Here is a 20,441-nt window from a genome sequence, read left to right on the forward strand (position 1 = left end):
TCTCTGGCGATATGCAGCCTCGCATTGTGGGGCTACGGTGGGTGATATGAAAGCTGCGTGAAGGACTAGTACAGCACCTACTTTCAGTATTCATCGCGGCCTATGCCAGTAACAGTTCAGTTACTGAAAGGCTCGTTGATCCACTGAAGCAAATCCTTTCTCAAATCTTGGAAGTCATGCCAGGAGGTTTTGCGGAACAAGGTGACCATGGTGAATAATAGTAGTGTAGTAACATTGCCCCCTTTGTTGTTTTGGCAATTGTGTGTAGCCAGGTTTAGGTTAACAGATCGGTTGATGACTACAAACAAGGCACTAAATATCTCCTGACATTTCAGAAGCCTTCTTTTGCTGTTGGCGACTTGGTTTCCGGTACTACTGAATACTCGACTATCTCGCCTATGGCTACATCCTTTTTCTGCTTCTCACTATGGATCCGTCAGCCTACCACTACTGCGACTGCGGGTGTCTGTGTTGGGTTTGCAATGTTGACGGTCAAAGATGTGTAGAATGGATCAATGCTGAACTGATAGGGGACCGCTGTACTCGCACGCAACATTCTTACATTTGTTCTCCATCACTAACACATTTGATACGACAAGTGAGTGACTCAGTTCTTTGATCACCAGAAGTTTCTATTTCAACGTCACAAAGTCATCCATCCTCGTGCATGATCGCCAAGTCTGTCATATGGTTACGCAAAAAAGAAACTGAACGATTGGCTCTTCAGATCACGCCTGGCACAGCGCGACCGCTGCCTTAGCCTGAGGAATCCACTGTCGTTCACCAACAGTGAGTGCTCTGCAACAGAGAGTCGGTCGTCTGTTTGCTTTCTGTTTCCACAACAACGCCCGATTCTTACAGTCCATCTCAAGAATAATATCGTCAGTTGGCTTTGAACGACCTGTATATATCCGCGACTCTTTCCAGCGCACTTATGCCATTTACTCCGCAGGTGTCAAATGCCATCAGCCATCTCTCAAGCGCTGTCTGTTTCTTACGGATGAGAATAGTGCTTGCGCAGTCAAGGCAAAGTAGGGGTCGAGTAACTCAACTGACGAGCGCGCAGGAACAGTTTGACCATACGATGCCTCCCAGAAGGTCTGGCAAAGCTCGAAAGCGGCCACAGGCTGAGACAAGCCGCTCGCCTTCCCCCAACCATCCTGCAAAGCAGCCAAAGCTGTCAGCTTCACCACCCCCAAGTCCTGAAGAGAAGAAGACGCGCAGATCGAACAAGCCCGATGAAGGATGTCCCGGCTGGTGGCCTCCCGAGTATGCACCTGCCGGCAAGCCACTCCCCGCCAACAAGGCCGGCATGCGAAAGGTCATCAAGGGCTTTCAGGACGCCGACCGCGATCCCGCCGAGCTGTGGACTGAGGGAGGTCTGATGGTCCAGCTTATCCGTCAAGACCCTGGCGGGAGAATCCACCAGCGAATCTTTGACAAGATTGACTTTGACAATCTGGTGCCGAAGAAGCTTTCACAGACCCAAAGACAAGAGGTGCTCAGCAGCGAAGATGAGCAAGCCCCGATTGACAAAGAGAATGTCGAGCCGACGCCTGAGCCTCTTGCAGAGTCAGTAACGATCACCGAAACATCAGCCCTCGAAGTCACAGAGTCCAACAGTAGACAGCCTCAGATCACCTATGTACTCAAACCTGTGAGCGCTACCATCGAGGCCCTACGAAACGGTGACGGACTGGACAGCCACGACATGGCGCGGTGTGCGAATCTATTCCCTCGCCCTCCAGATTGGTACATCTTCCCACCCGGTTCCTCCTTCACAGGCGCCGACAAAATTCACACTCAACATCCTTGTCTGAAAGTCCGGCACATCGCATTCTTTGTCTACAATCAAGACGAGGACCAATGGGCGCTGTGCCATCTTGATGTGGGCAAGGCAACTCTGGTCCACCATTTAACAAACCATGTCACCAAGGCGCCTGTAGAGGAACTTGTGGATTGGTTGAGATCGCAACCAAAGCTCAACATGAAAGGGATGATGTTTATGAAGCAGGTAAGGTGGATACCCAAGTCAAGCCGGATCATGATACTCATGCTTTGCAGCCGGGCCCAATCCACATAGACGCTCCCAGCGGTGGTATCTATTCCCTTGTCTTTCTGAAATGTCTCATGGCTAAGGACAGGGTTCCTCGATTCGTTAACATCGCAACAGCCCGTATGGAATTGATCAAGATGATCGGATCCGCCAATTCAGATGGAAACTTGGTAATCAAAGAATTGACCTTCACCCAAGACGCTGACTTAAACGGGGGGGCGATTCCGACTGGGGCGCCAAAGGATTCGGCTATCCTCATTGATCCTGAGCTTCGAGCGCATTCTTCTATACCCGACTCGGCACAGCCTTCAACCCACGCGAAACAGGACCATGTCGTGTTGTCTCCTCGTCCGGTGATGCTAAAGAAGCCAGAACAGCCCTTGCTCATTTCGCAATTCGAGAGTTCCCCGAAGCCTACATCCGATGAACATGAGCTTGGGCGACCTACAGACGATGAAGAAGCGGCCAGTAAATCTGCAGACACTGCACCTACAGGCAATGCACAAGCATCAGAGACCAACACACCCCTGAGCGATCCTGAAGATCCTCTCACCCTCGCCCAATCTCTCGAAGTGAACTTCATAGCTTTTCTCAACCAACGACGCAAGCTTGAAGCCTGCGTACAGGCCGAGAAGTTGAACGCAAAGAAGAATGATGAGGCAATCGCTGAGCTCAAGCAAACTCGAGACGAACTCAGCAAAAAGAACAGCAGGAGCACATACGAGCTGAGATGCAAAGTTTCTGAGTTGGAGACACAACTTGAAGCAGCAAAGGTAGCGCTGAAACCTGCGAAGATGGCGGAGAAGGAGTCTGACGTCCGCCTCACGGAACTTGGGGACAAGATTCGAGGTGAAGAGAGAAGTAAGGCTGAAGCTGCTGGGAGAATCAAGCAATGGGAGGCTACGCTGGCCAAGACTGCGTTCCAGTCTATGTAGGACAAGACACGTTGTGTTGAATGAACGATTGGATGAAAAAGACTTGTAGGGCTTTCTTTGCTTTGTACTTGAACAGTTATATACAGAGAGCATGCGAGTATGCTTGGGTCACTGAGATTTGGTACCTTGCCAGGATATACTCATGGTAATGGAAAAGACACAGGCGAGGAAAAGAGACTTCAGTACTAGACTGAACATAATTCTACGGAGATGGACTGATACGTTCGGCGATGACCTGTCCATAAACGAAGGTCAAGAAGAAGTTTGACATGACGAAATGCTATCGTGTTCTCATTCATCAACTCCGTTCACAGCCTAAAGCTTACCTGATAGGTAGCAGTCATTCCATAGCTATCTGATAAATGGCGATACCGTCTTGATCATTCCATTGGTTTGTTCCATGCTTCCATCGACAGATTGATGAACCCGCCAATACAGGGTGGGACTTGGCAACAGAAATCATCTCCAAGACAAATTAGACGGCCCGATTGATTCTTTCTACCGTTGAGTCAAGCCAGTCATCGGTATAAGCTACAATCAGTGTTCATCCTGCCACATACGACCATAGGTAGTGGAAAATACGGGATCCCGTCTGCTCTCCCATAGTCAAGCCACTAACCGGCGGATTAGTAGTTGGGTCGGTGACGACCAGCGAATCCCCGCTGTTGTATGTTTTTGCTTGTCCTAGCTATAACGCTGTCTTTTTTTGGCAGTATACAGCTTCAATGAGTCGAAAAAATACATCATCCATGCTTTGTCGCACTCTTCGTTTTGGCTCCCTGACCGTATTCCAGTATGGAGGTCCGTTTATCTTTTCCATCACTAGAAAAGTTGCGACCAAGTCTCACTCACGGTCTGAATGCCCGATTGTGATTGTGAATGCATGGGGGATTGTAACTTCATTTGAGAAACTAAAGTGCTAATTGTCGGTCTTGGTCACGGTATGCGGAAATGAGACGGCTGGCTTATGATGGGCTCAGACCTGCACAAATATCGTGAGAGTTGCTGGGTGAATGAGTTCTTGCGGCTCTTTTGATGATCTTGGGGAAGAGTGATGTACGCCATGGTCAAAGCGAACTCCCTCCCAGGAGCATGAGAGGGGAGAATTCTGCCAATCGGGGACTTTTGTTGTCGTTGAGCAAACACGAACTGTACAGAAGTCACGAAAAGAAATAGTCGCGATGGTTTCCTCACTCTTGAGACTGTTTTAACTAAGTATGTTTAATTTATGTGGAAAGTCCAGTAATTTGCGAACAGAACGGTGTGTGCACTGAGCTTGACGTGACTCTACAGACTCCTATGTCGTGTAAGCCATGTCTGTCCCTTGCTAACATTATGGGTTTGTTCCATGTCTTTTGATAAAGTCATATGGCATAAGCATTTGATATAGAGAGCCTCTAACCCAAATGCACCTGGGACCGTTTTCCAATTTTTCTCCCAGCATTTTAGAAGACAAAGCTTCCTCCCAAGGCCTGTTACCCCTCGATCTCATTACCCTCCAGGACACAGTACGGACACTTTGCCCTCCAGCCGCAGAACACTATGCATCCATCTCATAACTGACTTGGTGAAGAGCAGTCGGGTTTGGCTTGCGGATCAGCCCTTTGCAAGTTGTGGTTGGCTTTAGTTTAAGGTTCTGGGCAGGGAAAAAGATAGGATTGGCGTATATGGTTGCTTTTCAGATCAGAGTCTTCTGTTGATATACTTGGCACCGGATAGACTCACTTGGTATCCCATTTGTATTTCGATGACTCTGCTCCTTGTCACTGAAAATTCTTGTTAATGATGTAACGAAGCCTAGCCGCTCATATTACGACAGTTGAATGGCCCAGCGCCTCCAGTGATTGAGTTACATAAAGATCAAGGGTGGCTCAAAGTTTCTCTGTCAGTTGAATTGCTAGCTCTCGTCAAGTAACAAGGCTTCTGAAGCCTTGAAATTGAACCGCTGAGGAAATTCTGCTGACCGAGACGTGTGTACCTCTCACACTCACCAGAAATTGGTCTTGTTTCACGAAGCAAAACGGCAGAGATGTTGTTGGATGAGTTTGTAACAAGTAGAATGGGTAAGCGTATTGGACTACTACTGATACATAAGTGCAACCGTCTCGTTATGTGAATGCTCAACACCATCGTCAGGCCATGCACCAAAGACCGAAGCACCTGCACAATGGATATCGTGCCAGCTGTGGTTCTTGTTCAAGGCCAGTGGCCAATGAGTAACCACTTTACAATTCAATCCCGATGTCTGTATCTCAGTCTTGCCTCGAACACTGCCAGCTTGCGCTACACCTCGTATTCAACTCTTCAGATGATGGTGATGATGGCGATGATGGCATTTGCAACGCGAAACCGCATCCTCAAACAGCCGAACCAACGTCTGTTTGTCCATCTTGTCCGTGCCATAGAATGCATCTTTGAACACCCATGCCGCAAGTCGCCAGCAAAAACCCATGACACTTTTACGTGCCTTTAGCAGTAAGTGCTGCACTCTGCTATTGACGTACTCCTGATCTCTATACTTATGGCGCAATAGAGAGAGCACCGAGTGTCGGCCTGGATCTCCCGTGCGTGTAACGCAAGAGAATGTCGGATCCACTTGAAAGCCGCTTCTTAATTTGATGCGATGGGTAACGTAGAGGGTCTCGCAGGCTGGGCAGTGCTCACACATCGATATCGAGTGATGTCGGTCCGGGTATGCTGTAAGGATTGGTTAGGTATGCCGACGACAGTGGTCTGGGGACTTACCGCAAACAAACCCGACCTCTATCTTCTCTGATATATCTGGGACAGTCCAGACTGGCCTTGCGGATGAAACGGTGACTGGATGTCGGAGAAATTCAAAGAATGCTTCCCTGGCAAAACTCGTGTCGCACAGCGAGTTCACGACAGTGCAGATCTCTTCAGCGTAGAATAAAAGGGCTTGGGGTAGGTTGTCGCTGTCTGGCAGTGGTGGTCAGCATGGCTGAAGTGGATTCAAGTTACCAGTGTCGATGGGCACTGTTGTCCCAGGGGGTAGCGTGCAAAGTGGCGGCGCTGGGGCTTGTGGTCTCGGTCCAACGTGGGATTGAGTTTTCTCGGGCTGTATCGCAGTAACGCTGGGTTGAGTACCGGGCTGGGCTTGAGGTACCGGTGCTGGTTGCGAAGGCTGAAGTGGTGGAGGGAAAACGACGCGATCTGGATTTGGATCTGGATTTGGTTCCTGGGTATGTTTGAGACGTTTCGCTTGCATTTCTCTCAGAGGGACGTGGGAGTCTGTATCCTACTCGTCACCCTGGACGTCGTCCTCAGCATACGCTTGATGCGGTCGTTTGCCCATATCCATGATGGGAATTAATGATTAATGATGGCGAAGCATAAATGACAAGCAGACAACGTACGGTATGTATGAAATGATGGCGCTGGTGAAATGGAGCGGGGATCGCGATGAAGCCGAAAGATAAGGAAAACCGAAGGAGCGAGACAGAGGATGTTAAGCATTTCACCTTCTCTTTCGGCCCCTTCTCCAGCAAATCCCTTCAGCGGTACTAATGCAGGTCCCCGGCATTGTGCTTTCCGCGCAAACGCTGAGGAGATGAAAACTGTTGGATGTTGTTTGGAGTGGGTGAGCAGCCGGCGCAATGGAGATTGGCTGGCGTACGGTAGCTCACGAGATGATGATGAAATAAAAGGAGGGGGATGAGATTGCACACTTGAGAACAAAATAGTAACGTGTGCGTCGGCCTCGTGTAATGAAGAAGCACGAAGGATAATGTCCTTGATGGAGAGATGTTTGTGTCGTGATCGATGCGGGCAGCGTGGGAGTGAGTACCCCAGACTCCCGGACTTTTGGTGGCCTGTGTGCCAAGTTACTGCTGTGTAACTTGCGAAACCAGCCACAGTGGAGAACGACTGGCAGCAGCTGAAGCCCTGGAATGTACCTCTAGCCGTTTAGCAGACCAGCAGACGGCGTGGACTGTATCTGTATCTGCTTCGTGTTCGGACCCGGTCAGACGTAGAACGTGCGTTAATGGCGCCAAGGGTCTACAGCAGACCAGCTTTGTTATGTTCGCCGTTAAAAGTACTTGTACAACGATGCCTCTTCCTACCAGAGATTAAATTCACGAGATACCAGTACATTGATTCAAGCCCAGTTCAAGCCCAGTGAAGATGTACCTCAGATATGCCAATTCTTGAGCGTTCTTTTGTGGTCCCTTGACAAAGGGCGCTTCGCTACAGATTTACCAAAGTGACCTGCGCTGGTGCTCTTTCAGTGGACCTCACAGTGGTCTTCGCCTAAGGTACAGCATTCGGCCCAGGGGTCACTGGCCACATCCGCACTGGATCCTTCCATGTCACTGAAGTCAAGCAATAATGTTCAAGGGGAATCTCCAGTGTCTTGCATTCATTCACCTCAGGTCGATAAACTGTTCCAAGTACTTCTCCAACACATCCGGTAGCATATTTACTGGTACCTCGTGAGCCTGTCAGTAACTCAGTGTCTAGGACCAGATAGCCTGCTAAACCAAGTTCTGGTCCGCTTCGCAATAACTTTCTCGTCGTCATCTTCCTCTTCGTGTCCGTGCTCGCTGGGACCGCTTGCTTGTCCTCTACAGGCGATGTGCGCCACCCGCCATGAATCTCAAGATGTGCATCGTGCTCCATCTCAATCGCGCCGGGTTGAACACTGAGAGCAGAAACGGAGAAAACATCATCAGGGAATGAATAATAGTCCGGAGGTCGGTCAACAACTTAATCGCAATCACAAAATAATCGTCTGCTTTACCTGAAGAAGGAAATCCACTTACTCAACCGGTCCTCAATACTTTCGCCGACAGCCGTAACTGATTGCAATGTATCCTGAGATGCGTTTAATATGCAGTCAACCAAGGTCAGGTACGTTTCATATCTCAATGATAACGTGGCTCAGACAATCTGGAGGGGAACGAATTCGTTTTACCACAAGAATTGGATCGTCTTCCCTATATTCATGAGAGGAACAAGAATAGAAACGACTTGTTTCTATCTATAATCAATATAGGAGTAGAGTCAAGAGAACAAGGGCTAGACAGAGATGAGTTGACAAATCTTCTCATGCAATCTCGATGGCCATGTGTTGTTTATTCGCGCCACCTCCATCACGATCCGAGCTGCAGATGTGGCTATCTGTGAGACACCAGCCGTTGCGCTATGGTTCAACAATCCATTCGCTCCAAGTGCGGGAGTCCTGTCATTGGTGTTGGGTCCCTGAAATAAGAGGCTTAGCCTCGTTTCGAAGGGGTTCACTTCACAGACGCAAGGCTGAGTGTCGAGACCAGACTTCCTCTTTGTTTTTGGGTGCTGCTAGATCGTCGCCTGTACCAGCTCCGTCTAGGGTAGTCTAGAGGAATGGGCCTCACTGACTCCAAACTACGCGAGTGTCAGCAGTAACGGCATCTAAATTCCAATGCAATTCTTCTGCACCACTACTGAGATCACCCGCGTTGAAGCGACACAAGAGGTTTGCCGGGATTTATCCTGTTGCTGCTTTTGCGATGACGATGTGTCGGCTCAGGCACGCCGCGTTGCTATAAAAACCGCGACTTTCCTGCATTCCAATTTGCTATTGTCATCTACTTTTAGTAAAAGCTGGCGCTGTAGAGCTATGAATTACAACATTAGACCAAGCCGTAAAAGCCATTACAGGGGATGCAGTGTTTCGTAGGAACCTGGATTGGAACCACGTCATAGGGGACCATGTGCTCAGACGTCCCGACAGGACAAAGACCCCAGTCGTTCCTTGCTGACCCGGTGCCATATCAGATAGAATCCGGCAGCGAGTCAGCACACTGGAAATTCCATTGTCATGTTAACTGCTCAGGGACTAAGCGGCCAAACATACCGTGAACCCTCCTTCAGAGGACGCAGTTTATCTCTCCGTAAAGCGACGTTTCCGTAACTCCTCACATCTCCCTAGCTTGCAGGCTATAATATAGACTAAAAGCACAGGCTTGGTCGTCTGCTGCAGAGCAACTTCTAGCGTCGTTCGAACCATGCAAGTGGCTTGAATTACTCCACACGGTCCCCGGTCTTCTTCTTCAATATCATGTTGTAGAATTCTAGAAGTCTGCGCTTTTCTTCGCCAAGCTTCCAACTGGCCAATAGTCTCCTTCAAGCGTGTAAGTACTTGCGAGGAAGCGAATAAACGGGGTTTCAAGATCTGGCGGTTCTTTGTGGTATCTGCTTCAACCATGATAGACAATACTCACTTTCTTTGTCGATAAATACATGCCTGGCCTGAGAATGATGTTTAATACCATTCACCATGTGTGAGGAGTGGTTATGATATATCATATGTCTCAAGTCAGAGAATAAACTGCTAAAGCCCATTGGTATACCTCTACCCTTTTCGTCCCTCCTTTCTACAACGCTTCCAGAACTGTACTTGGATTTGATGCAAGCATTAGCTTGAATTGAACGAATCATTCATCTAAACTTTTTCCTCATTCCTACAATCAGTCATAAGAGATGCCCCTATTTACGCGGCTGCAAGAGGCGGCCATGCTCCAGGCATTCACTCCACCTCCAACTCCTCCTCCCACATCTCAGCCAACCTTCACCTGCTTCAAGAAAATGCCGCCTGAGCTAAGAAGGAAGGTATGGGATTTGACTCTCCCAGGCCCTCAGGTCTACTATCTCAAGCATTCTCGCACGCAGAACGACCAGTGGCTTCAAATTGAGGCACCTCCGCTCCCAGTTGCTCTCATGGTCAGCCGAGAATCACGAAACCAAGCCCGGCTCCGGCTCAAACGTTACACTATCTCAACGAATCCGTTAGAGCCTTTCGATATCCAGCCTTATGGATACTTCACACCCAGAACCGATGTCTTGCATTTGCCCTTTTGGGAAAGTCAACCCACGTTGGGTAGATTTCCTTTTGAAAAATTATCTTTTCGTCTTGACGTCACCAAGTCTGGGCTTGACGTTACAATTATCGTACCCAGCCTTCCTGAGCACCTAAAGTTTGCAGAGAAATTCCCTGACATCTTCATGGTCATGCAGGACGAGATGGAGGGTATCAAAAGACACAAGTCTTGCAACCCATTGATCCCCGTTGGAATGCCAGTCATCCATCGGCATTGGAACAACTCTTTTCTCCAGACTCTACTTGACGATAGCAGCTTCCACCAGAGCATTGAGAGCTGGTCCCCAGCCATATCGTGCATGCTTTCGGAAACCCGAGAGGGCCACCCCACTGCAACTATCACTGCTATGCCGCTTGCCTGTACGTGCCCAGGCGTCGCCGATAGAATGGCCGCCAAGGTTAACCTGGCAAACCGAGAGCACCAGCGAAAGACGAGAAAGGAGGAGCAGAAGGCGCAGAGAGCAAAGGCCGTCCAAGAGAGACAAGAGGCTGCGGCTCTCAAGAGAAAATTGGCGAGACAGAAAAGAGAAGAAGCGGCTAAGGCGAACGGGGTGAAGGCCAGACTTCGCAGCGAAACACGCAAGGCGCTTTCACGTCAGTGACATACCGGCCAGGCCATGTCTCCCTCCTAACTGTCACAGGCTGAGGACTACCCATGGCCGGGGGAACACCAGCAAAAGAGGCAGACTACACCTCTATGAAGCGGAATGCATATCGGTAATATGAGCTTCAAGGCTGTTAAGCAAGAAAATGCGAAAGGGTTATTATAGAGAGGATCTCATATGTTCTTGGCTATTTGGATAAAAGGAAACGGCAAAACTATAGACAAAGATTTCATTACTACAATAAAGCTAGCATTGAGCTTATCATGAATGCAACAACTGTCAGAGCAACGGGACAGGAACCCAATCATGCGATCTAGGTACTCAGAGGAACGCGACTGAGAACGTGACAACTGAAATTCTAACAGCATCTCAAATTGCGATAACCGTACTTTCTGAATTCTATTCGATTGTAATTGACCTTGCAGCTGCCATCTACTTGCATTGAATTGAATTTCACAACGAAGCTTAAGAAATCTTCATTTCTTGGTTATACTACACAAAGATCTACCCGACGGAAGGTAGAAAAGGGTTCAGTGGTTCGGGGCAACCTTTCGTTGGCTCTACACGGATCCTGTGTCTCTTACGTTTCAGCGAACGCAGATCTTCGAGTTCGTATATTGAAGAAAACACTCAGGCTCTGGATGTTTCGACTATTGCCTCGAAATCATCTTAACCATGTTCCGACTGACTGTGCGAGGTCTAAGTTGCCTACCGGGCTTCTGGAGGCGGTATACGTAGGCCAACACGGAGGAGTCGGCTCTCAAACACAGCTCCACCTTGGCATTTGGAGCATGAAGTTGATTGGTTCAAACTGTAGTGGTGTTGGCAGGCTGGGACGCTGGAGTCACTCACTAGCGAGAGCGATTTAGCGGATCACTCCACTGGAGCTGCTAGGTGCAATGATTAGCGCATTTTTGTCTTCATTGTGAATATCGATTCATTGAACATTGCTGTTCCAGCGATGTTCTGCCTACGTGTGACCTATTTCAGTACTTCATATTTTTCAAAAGTCATGAAACTTAAGTTCTTGCGATGAACTCTAGTCCTCATGCTGTGTCGCGGCCTTTCTGTTGTGTTGAGTTCCACATGAGACTCCTGTCAGCTCAAGGCTGTTCCTCAGCCTTGTCGGACCAACATTCTTCCGAGCACAGGCTTCTCCACCATCGCCAATTCACGGTCTCCTCACAATCCGCTTCATCTTCAATCATGCTCCTCTTCGCTCTCCTCAAAATGTCGCCTCCACGCCACAACGGTCCTCACATCATCCCGCACTCAGTACCACTCCTCGAGGGAACCCCAAGCATCGCGCTACACCCGTTATAAAATTCCGGATTATACCCACCGAGAGCGAGTGCGCTCCTCTTTGTGGAATAACCGGGGCGTGTAGAGGGCGACCTGGACTCGGAATCTCGCAGTTCTACTGGAGTTCCGGGGTGACCTGGCAGTTCTACTGGAGGTCCTGGGCGCCCGCCAGCGAGGCTCGGTCAATTTCCCTCGAGGTTGCGTTGTTGGACGTGCTGTGCAGGTGAGTCTTGATTTCGTCTACTAACCTTGCGCAATGGCATGCATCTCTCTCAACGAAACAACAGCTGTCGTCGAGTGGCAGTGGGAGGGTGTTACGCGTAACTTAGCAACCGCCGATCCCGATCACGACGCGATACGATTTACCTTGCGACTCGACCGTGAGAGTCAATCCGGCGCGCACTTCGAACTCAGCATACCCTTCAGATTCAAGGACAAGCCAGCTGGGGCAGGCGTACGCCTCCGGATAAATCCCTTCTTCATCAAGTCCTTCTCTTACTCCGACGTGCCAAGCCCGCCCGATGCCGTAAAGCCGATATTCGACACGACTACATCCCTTGACTTCACTCTGGATAATAGAATCACCGTTCTTATTCCTAGCGATGTTCAAGAGCCGGTTGTAGCAGCGCGTGCGCGGTCGGGCAAGGTCCTCGACTTGATACACGAGCTGTCTTGCATCACGTTTCTGCGTATCTACATCCAGCAGTCTCTACTATCACCGGATGACTTCAAAGCCATCCGTGAGGCTGCAGAACAACGTCAAATCAAACCCTCCTCTGATCCAAACTATGATATCTCACGAATGTTCGGCGGCAGCGGCGCAAAAGTTACTACCATTCCTCCCCCTAAACCCCCGTCCTACAAGAATGCAACGAGAAGTCAGCCTCCCTCAAACGCTCCGTCTAATCGCAAACGGGCGCGACAAGACAGTCACCCCGAATTCTTCAACCAGTTCTGGGATAAGCTCCAGAAGCTGGAATCCAAGGTTGACGACCTGCAGGCCGACAACGCCAAGCTAAGAGCCGACAACGCTCAGCTCAAAGAGAAGGTCGAGCGCCTGGAGAAGAAGTGCGAAGGGTTGGAGTCGGTAGACGCGGAGGAGGCTGTGATCATAGAAATACGAGATGATATCAGCTCGCTGGATCATAGAGTGAAGTGCATCGAAGACGCGAGGAATGAGGACTTGGAGGACATAAAGGAAGGCGTATTTGATGAGTTGGCGAAGCGTCTGATCGGTGGATGAAGCTGATTGTCTTGGGTATGTTCATGGTTTTGAGTTCTGAGGTCTTTACTGATGGGTGTAGATACATGAGACATGAGCGACGATACCGTCAGACCTTTTTTTTCGCCGACGAGACGAACCGCATATATCCGACCAATGTCTACTCCAATAAAGTGCATTGGCCGTTACAACCGAAGAGTAGTCAGCTCTCTGGGCTGCAGCTCAAGGCTTGCAAGCGGAGTAACTTGACCACGTCTTAGCAGGCTGTCGCGCCCCGAGTCATGATCCGATCACCCATAGCTGGATCCGCCCCAGTGCGGTTGCTGCAGCCGCCGCGTCCATGTCGAAGGATGCGAAACACGTTATTGCTGTGACCAGTAAGTGCCTGGTGTTCCCGTCTGTTGCAACAGCGCTGACCTCGATAGTTACAGCAACGGCTGGGCATGCACAATGCCCCGGAAGGATCGACTTCCCCCATGCTTACGACTTCTGCCACTTCGACGATACGCAGTTCCGTCAAGTCGAACCCTCGACTGTCGTGGCCACATGGGCGCCTCTCTCTGGCTACTCAACCCTGCCGCACGTCCCGGATTTGAAGACGCAGAAGCATCGAGAGGAGAAGGAGCCAAAAAACATCTCGATGAGGGAGGGTAGATTGAGCCATAGGGCATGTCTCTGGGAGTAGTATGTCGCCTACGCGGTCTACCACCAAAGGGGAAAACGTTTCAAGAATCGTCGAGCAAATTAGTTTGTTACTCAATACAAGCTGTGTTTAGAGCACGACTGCCGTTTCAATCGAAACTAATTGTCTGTCGAAAGGCCCATGTACCTCTCACTGCTGTTCAAGTACCCATGGTCCTGGTTTGAAGCCTGAGCGCTGTAGTCTGTAGAGTCAGCAGTGTTGCCTGACTCCAGTGACGTGTTTTGAGAAACTGCGCTATTTTCGTGACTTCTAGTTATTTATTGGCCATGAAAGATATAATGTGTCTGTTGTAATGTCGATCAATCATGCCCAAGCCAGCACTTCCGCGCTCAGCTTTCACCTTATCGTCAACAGGGAGCCCTACCCATTGATTCTCCCCGTCCAAGCATGCACACATCCATCCCCTGTCTTCTTTTAACCCAGTCTTGGAGAAGCCATTTTCACAACACCTTCACGTTTGACCTCTTCTTGGTTACACCATTTGATCATGGCGGGTTTCCTACTGTGTTAACCTGTACTGCACGCCAACACATGGGTTAGAGCCTGTACTGTTTACCCCAGGCTATTATCGCTAGGTCCTAGCCACCAATGACCTCCAGCTACTTTGTGTGCCCCAAAGTCGCCGCCGTACTGGAGTTGTCGGTAGCCTCCACGTTGCACTGCTATTCTAGCTGGTACGGGATGACGATACTCAGGAGTGCAAGGGGGAAAGAGAGGCTGGAGTGAGGCTGGATTGAGGCTGATGCACAAGGACACTTGCTAATTGCAGATGCCCCTGTCTGAAGGCCTTTAGTGGATATCTGGATACCGGCTGCGTAAAGAACAGTTGGGGTCGAGTGATGACCGGGGACGATGACGAGAATACGGGCCTGACGCGGCAGAAAGACGCATTAGTGAATTCCCAGGTGAGAAGACTGGCGCACTATAAAAGCCCACTTGTCAAGGCCTGGGGTGTGACTCCTGATGACGAGCACCGCAGGGTGCAGAGAGATGTGCCTGTCCGTTGAAGCCGTTTGTGGCGAGTGACTTGGGATAACGTAGGAAGGGCCAGATGGCCTGAGCTCCATCAAACAGCCTTTGTCAAAGTGTCAAAGACTTTTCTTTGAGCATACCACTACTGTTCAGACTTTCTTTGATGCAATTTAATCACTAGCCATTTTCGTGACATTTGGTTACCTTCGGTAGCGTGATTCAAACAAAGAGACGACTTGTTCACTTACAAAGGAAGAGAACCTCATATCACTGAGTACAAACATTCGGACTGGCCTATAAATTCATGCCGTGTCGAGATGGTTTCTGATCTTATTTACTACTACACATTTGCAGCTCTTCCACCTCAACAGCGCTTTACAAAAGTCCAATCGGTTTCCCTGATATAATCTCAACAATCAACAACCATGTGCACCATACCCGAGATTACATGGACCTGTCCCCATTGCGGCAAGAAATCCGACCCTGAATCCGATCTGCTCCTCGAATGCAGAGATGCCACAGCAGGAAAGAATTGCCAGAAGAGGAACCAGCAACCAATGTACGGGCCAAAGGCATGCAATGACCACAAACACCTCCCAGTCAAAGAAAAGGAGTGGTACGAGTGTCTCTGATAGTATGTAGTGGGAGCATGTTAGGGAAGGGTTTGTTTGAGCAGGCAGTTTAGTCAACATTCACGGGTGATAACCCTAGATTACGCTCAGGTAGCTAATAAGACTCCATTCACTGGTATGTTTTCGTGTGCTATCAATCACTATTAGGATAGTAGCCTTTTCCTTCTGCTAGAGCTTGCCCCAGATAGCCGATCAACAAGCCAACCCAGACTGCATGACGTCCCAGAAGCTAGTCTCATGAATCACTGACGTGCAGTCCGGAGTGCATTCTTCGCCACTCAAACTCACTGTATGTCCTGCCTCGAGCAAAGTGATCAACTAATACAAATGGCCACTGGTATAAATACAGGCCCAGATATCGGCCCTATCGTGCAGTAGTAAACATTCCTCCTCCTGCTCAGTCAGCTCAAGACCCAATATCCAATATCATTTCTTTCACAATGTGCTCAGTGACTCAGAACATAAATAAATGCCGCCAATGCCCAAAACAGCGCAATCTAGACCTGGGAGAAACAGTTCAATGCAGCAGCGCAAGAAATGGAAATAGGTGCGATGGGGTAACCGTAAATGGAATCTACCATGACTGGATTTGCGAGACTTGTTCATCGCACAAGGTAGCGAAGAAATAGGAAGAGAAATTGTATGGATCAAGAGGAGTGCCTAGAAGCAATAGCCAATACAAAAAGCTTTCTTGATTTGAGTTGCTTGCAACGCCTGGATGTGTATATTAGCCTGTGACAACTCGTGGTTCTGCGTTGCCGCATCTTCATTTCCGGCTGACGATTGGCACGCCTTGTAGGGCTGCATGATAGCGTCAGAGCCGGATTGTACCCATGGAGTATTATCGGAGTTAACGTGCATTGATTCTGTAAGAAGCCAAGAGAGGAACTTCATGCGGCTGGATTTTCGGTCAGACTCCAAGGTTCTGGGACCCTGATGAGCCAATCTTGATTGAACCTAGCCGTGCTTATCACAGAACATGAGATATTTGAGGATCTAAAGAAAAGACCCCATTCTTGATGAAACAGGAACCTTTCCTCCTAATCCAATCAATATTACAAAAGCTGAGTCCGGTAATTACATTGGCCTCTGCGCCGTAAGCTAAGGCTTCAGCCCTTCAGCCCAGCCCCACCATGGACATGTCCGCGGACAAGCCCGTGAGATTGGACAACTCCACCTCCGATTGGCTGCACAGCCTCTGAGGTTCTTGGTATAAGATGAGAGAAGTGTGACAACAGAAGTCGAGACTACCAGACCAGCTTAAACGACCAAAGAAACCAATTCATCGAACACACCCATCACTAACCTATCAATCAATATCTCCCCAAAAGTCTCAGCCCATTTACACCGACATCATGATGAACTGCCACAAAGAACCCGAGTTCCAAATCCACGATATCCCTAGTCTTCGAGGCTACATCGCCATCGTCACAGGCGGTAAGTCATCAACTAAACACTTACACAACTCACCACTGACCAAGATACCCAGGTAACTCCGGTATTGGCTATGAGACAACACTTCAACTCGCCCTCAAGGGCGCAAGAGTCTACATCGCCAGCCGCTCAAGCGAACGCGTCAACAAGGCTATCTCCGAGATGCGACAAAACAGTCCCGACTTGGACCTTCACTTCCTCAAGCTAGACCTCCAAGACCTTCAGAGCATCAAAAGCACTGCTCTTGATTTCATGAGTCGCGAAAATCGCCTTGATCTGCTGATCAACAACGCTGGCGTAGGTGTCGCTCAAAACGTTACGAAGTAAAGCTCACATGATCCAGATCATGGCTAGTCCTTGGCAATTGACAAAGGATGGTTTTGAAGTCCAATGGCAGACTTGCTTCCTCTCCCATCACGCCCTCACCATGTCATTGATGCCTCTTCTCGTCGCCGCTGCTCAGACCAGTGGTCGTATGGACCGCGTACGAATCGTCAATGTTGCTAGCGATATGGCTTTGAGAATGGGTCCAGAATCCATCAATTATCAGGATCCCAATCTCACCGATGCCACTGGACAACTGGCGCCATGGTAAGCAGTCCATCTCAGAATAAACTTCAATCCAGCTTGCTAACGTACATCAGGAAGAGATACGGCCACTGCAAGCAAGCCAGCATCATTGTCGCGAAGGCGATCACAGAACGCTACCAACCTCTCGGCGTGACAGCCTACTCCCTTCACCCAGGTCTTATCAAGTCCGGTCTGCAGTCTCACTCGAACAACATCTTCGGAGCCATGACACGTGTCGCCATGAAAGTCGGCCCAACGTCCACGCCGCTCGAAGGATCAATGAACTCGCTTTTCTGTGCTACAACTTCACAAGCTTATGAACACGCTGGACGATATTATGTGCCGGTTCAGAAGCTAGATGACAGGGCTAATAAGTGGTTGGATGATCCTCAGGCTGTTGGCAAGCTTTGGGACTTAGCGAACAAGCAATTGAAGGAGCATGGGTTTGTCTTTGAGGATCTGCCTCGATACTATGCATAATTGTTCGTTGGATATTGATGGGACTGCGATAATGGTGGGGCTGAATGTTATAGAATAATGTGCAGAAACATATGTATGAGAGAGAATTCTTTAGTTCGGTGGCATTTCCTTTTTTCACTTCCTTGTCTGGTCTACAATTCTCTGAAAAGCACTGTATTAAACCGTACAGGGGAATTTCTCGCCGAAGTCCAAGATGAAGTGAAAACAGCCACTGTATCTTCTCCTGCCATATGAACAACAAGTGAAGATGATCGTGCAGTAATGTTTCCCTATGGCTATGCATATAGCGAATATATATGCTAATAAGAAGATGAGTTCATCAAGCACATAGCTCGGTTTCGTGGTCTAACGGTTATGACTGCGGATTCTGATTCCGCCAGCGAGGGTTCGACTCCCTCCGAGACCTACTTTTTGTAGTTTGTTAACACTTTGTGTTACCTTTTAATTTTGATTGCGGGATTCACCTTTGAACCTTTTGTCCTTCAGTCAATTGAGTCGATTTGACATCGGTCCTAATACAACCAAGAAGTGGAAGGCTTATGATTTTAACGTTCGTTTGGTACCATGTTCAATATTCCGGAAGATGTATCCAAGCCACTCGGTCAAAATTCACATTAGCTTTTTACCTCTCAGGCAAAATAAACTCTCAATGATCAAACCATTGATTGATGATCTAATGCTTCTGACCATTCTTTTGGTGGAAATGCCTAAGTCGTTTGAGAATACGTAATGCTATCACCTGCCAGTGGCTTTCTTGTGTAAACGTCTCTGGGTATAAATGTTACGGTTACCCCGTCATAAATTCTCGATAAAGACCACTTCAACTGAACCTCGAACATACTACTCAACCATGAGACTCGGCTATCTTGCTTTCGCAGGCATGGCCTTGGCCGGCGCCATCTTGCCCAGTAGGTTACCCGAACCATCTCATTCTGCTGCCTTGAGACACGATGGCCTGGCATACCTTCTAACATAGCTAACAAGTGCCTTCGGCATGAAAAGCAGCTAGAAAATCAGATGCCGGCATCGAAACTACGAAAACATGTGACTGCAACTGGACTGATTTGTTCTTGGAATGGGCTGGATTCAAAGAGAAGCCGAAGAAGGGTGGGAAAGCATCTCCATCGGATGCGTGAGCGGCCCAGGCTGAGAACTCGAATGGAAATGGGCCCCGTTGAGCCGATGAGAGGTTCGTTCGCAGATGGAGGCTGGAGGGTGGGTAGCTCAAGAGTCGATCGAGCACATCAGTCAAGGATCTCTAATACAGTCAAATAGAAAGCCTACTGATACTTTGGACTCGTTGCCCGTGTTGATTTGTTACCCCAGATCTGCAAAGATGTATGCCGTATCGCCGATAATTACTGTGGTCCGTGATCATTCCTGACAAATACTTGGAATGGCTTTGAACACACTCAAGTTCAAGACTCTTCTTGATGGGACTCTTGCATGATGTATTTATCAGCTAGCTTTGCTGCTTATGGACGATGAGTAATGCGTTTCGGACGAACTGGTGCCCCTGGTCGAGCTGGATTTTCCTGATTCGACAAGCTAGCGACTTTGTACGATCCATAACTTAACCGAAATCCATCTGCGCTCTTGGAAGCTCGTGTTGCTACAAGCTCCGACCGAAGAGATGCTTAAGTCCGATCATGCATAACGCCACCCTGGAATCTGTCGATATAAGTGCAACGATCACGTAAAAGCTTCGACACGTCAGGCAGATGAAAGTCGGTATAATTCCATAAGCCGCAATGTCTTTAATACTTAAGAACATCATGCCCCAAACTTTCGTGCCGAGATCACATCCACGACGACAGCAAGCCCACCATGCCTTCAGAACAAACCTTCCAGCGTCATGAGATCCAGTCAGCTCGCAATGCTGTAGCTGAAACCATTCTAGACAGACACAGTACTCGTGCATTCTGCACTGGTCAAGAAGTGCCAATGTCTGTTATTGAGGATTGCTTCAGTGTCGCCCAGCATGCCCCATCTTCGACGAACATCCAGCCTTGGAGGGTGACCGTCGCATCTGGTGAGCCGCTGAAGCGCTTGTCTGCTTCACTTATCGCGGCATTTAAGAATAAAGAAGAGCTCAAGATTGATGTCATTCCCGATTCGTATAGTCACTATCGCTCGGAGCTGGGCCATCACGTCTATGGGCCAAATGGATACAACATTGCCCGTGGAGATACAGAGGCAATGACCAAAACTCTCACCGACAACTTTAATTTCTATAACGCGCCAGTAGTCGCTGTTATTTCCATCGACAAAGCCCTAAACAAAGGGGATGTTCTGTCAGTGGGAATTTATCTGCAGACACTTCTTTTGCTGTTGACGGAGAAGGGATTGGGCACACAAGTGTCCGCTGCGCCAACTGGGTACCCGGATATCATCAAGAGGGAGCTGGGTATTGATGAAAACTTGGATATTCTTTGCACGGTTGGGATTGGATTTGAGAATAAGTCGCAGCATATTAATTCGCTCAAGATGCCAAGGGATGACTGGAAGCAGAGCGTGAGATTTGTGATGGAATAGTGGAGTCCTGTAGTGTTATGCTTGTTTCTTAGCGCTCTCAGCAGCAAATGGCCTGGGCTACCCCTCCCTGTATGGTGTTCGTTCGTCAAGACCTCGTTTTCATGATGCATCCAGT

General features: G+C 48.9%; 7 protein-coding genes and 2 non-coding genes across 9 annotated transcripts; 8 read left to right on the forward strand and 1 right to left on the reverse strand.

Moving 5' to 3' along the window:
- Window positions 1–1,084: 1,084 nt before the first annotated feature.
- FVEG_12831 (hypothetical protein) lies at window positions 1,085–2,991 on the forward strand (the record flags this gene model as incomplete). The annotated part of the gene is made up of 2 exons (XM_018902206.1): window positions 1,085–2,014; window positions 2,065–2,991. The coding sequence occupies 2 exons, from the start codon at window positions 1,085–1,087 to the stop codon at window positions 2,989–2,991; spliced, it is 1,857 nt and encodes a 618-aa protein (XP_018760874.1).
- A 558-nt stretch (window positions 2,992–3,549) lies between these two features.
- FVEG_17364 lies at window positions 3,550–3,665 on the forward strand. The gene has a single exon (XR_001989323.1). It is a non-coding gene; the product is annotated as a 5S ribosomal RNA (ribosomal RNA).
- Window positions 3,666–5,964: 2,299 nt separating this feature from the next.
- FVEG_12832 (hypothetical protein) lies at window positions 5,965–6,313 on the reverse strand (the record flags this gene model as incomplete). Its single annotated transcript, XM_018902207.1, has 2 exons — window positions 5,965–6,190; window positions 6,255–6,313. 2 exons carry the CDS (start codon window positions 6,311–6,313, stop codon window positions 5,965–5,967), a joined length of 285 nt encoding a protein of 94 aa, XP_018760875.1.
- A 3,194-nt stretch (window positions 6,314–9,507) lies between these two features.
- Window positions 9,508–10,473, forward strand: FVEG_12833 (hypothetical protein; the record flags this gene model as incomplete). Its single annotated transcript, XM_018902208.1, has 1 exon — window positions 9,508–10,473. The coding sequence occupies one exon, from the start codon at window positions 9,508–9,510 to the stop codon at window positions 10,471–10,473; it is 966 nt and encodes a 321-aa protein (XP_018760876.1).
- A 1,561-nt stretch (window positions 10,474–12,034) lies between these two features.
- FVEG_12834 (hypothetical protein) lies at window positions 12,035–13,021 on the forward strand (the record flags this gene model as incomplete). The annotated part of the gene is made up of 1 exon (XM_018902209.1): window positions 12,035–13,021. The coding sequence occupies one exon, from the start codon at window positions 12,035–12,037 to the stop codon at window positions 13,019–13,021; it is 987 nt and encodes a 328-aa protein (XP_018760877.1).
- A 319-nt stretch (window positions 13,022–13,340) lies between these two features.
- Window positions 13,341–13,685, forward strand: FVEG_17365 (hypothetical protein; the record flags this gene model as incomplete). Its single annotated transcript, XM_018906617.1, has 2 exons — window positions 13,341–13,377; window positions 13,432–13,685. 2 exons carry the CDS (start codon window positions 13,341–13,343, stop codon window positions 13,683–13,685), a joined length of 291 nt encoding a protein of 96 aa, XP_018760878.1.
- A 2,648-nt stretch (window positions 13,686–16,333) lies between these two features.
- Window positions 16,334–18,207, forward strand: FVEG_12835 (hypothetical protein). Its single transcript, XM_018902210.1, has 4 exons — window positions 16,334–16,744; window positions 16,797–17,038; window positions 17,085–17,332; window positions 17,386–18,207. The coding sequence occupies exons 1-4, from the start codon at window positions 16,663–16,665 to the stop codon at window positions 17,789–17,791; spliced, it is 978 nt and encodes a 325-aa protein (XP_018760879.1). The 5' UTR covers window positions 16,334–16,662; the 3' UTR covers window positions 17,792–18,207.
- On the forward strand, window positions 18,126–18,197 carry FVEG_17366. The gene has a single exon. It is a non-coding gene; the product is annotated as a tRNA-Gln (tRNA).
- A 1,295-nt stretch (window positions 18,208–19,502) lies between the features above and the next one.
- On the forward strand, window positions 19,503–20,326 carry FVEG_12836 (hypothetical protein; the record flags this gene model as incomplete). The annotated part of the gene is made up of 1 exon (XM_018902211.1): window positions 19,503–20,326. Exon 1 carries the CDS (start codon window positions 19,619–19,621, stop codon window positions 20,324–20,326), a length of 708 nt encoding a protein of 235 aa, XP_018760880.1. The 5' UTR covers window positions 19,503–19,618.
- Window positions 20,327–20,441: the final 115 nt, after the last annotated feature.

This window comes from Fusarium verticillioides, chromosome 11 (assembly GCF_000149555.1).
Source record: "Fusarium verticillioides 7600 chromosome 11, whole genome shotgun sequence".
NCBI classification, from domain to species: Eukaryota; Fungi; Ascomycota; class Sordariomycetes; order Hypocreales; family Nectriaceae; genus Fusarium; species Fusarium verticillioides.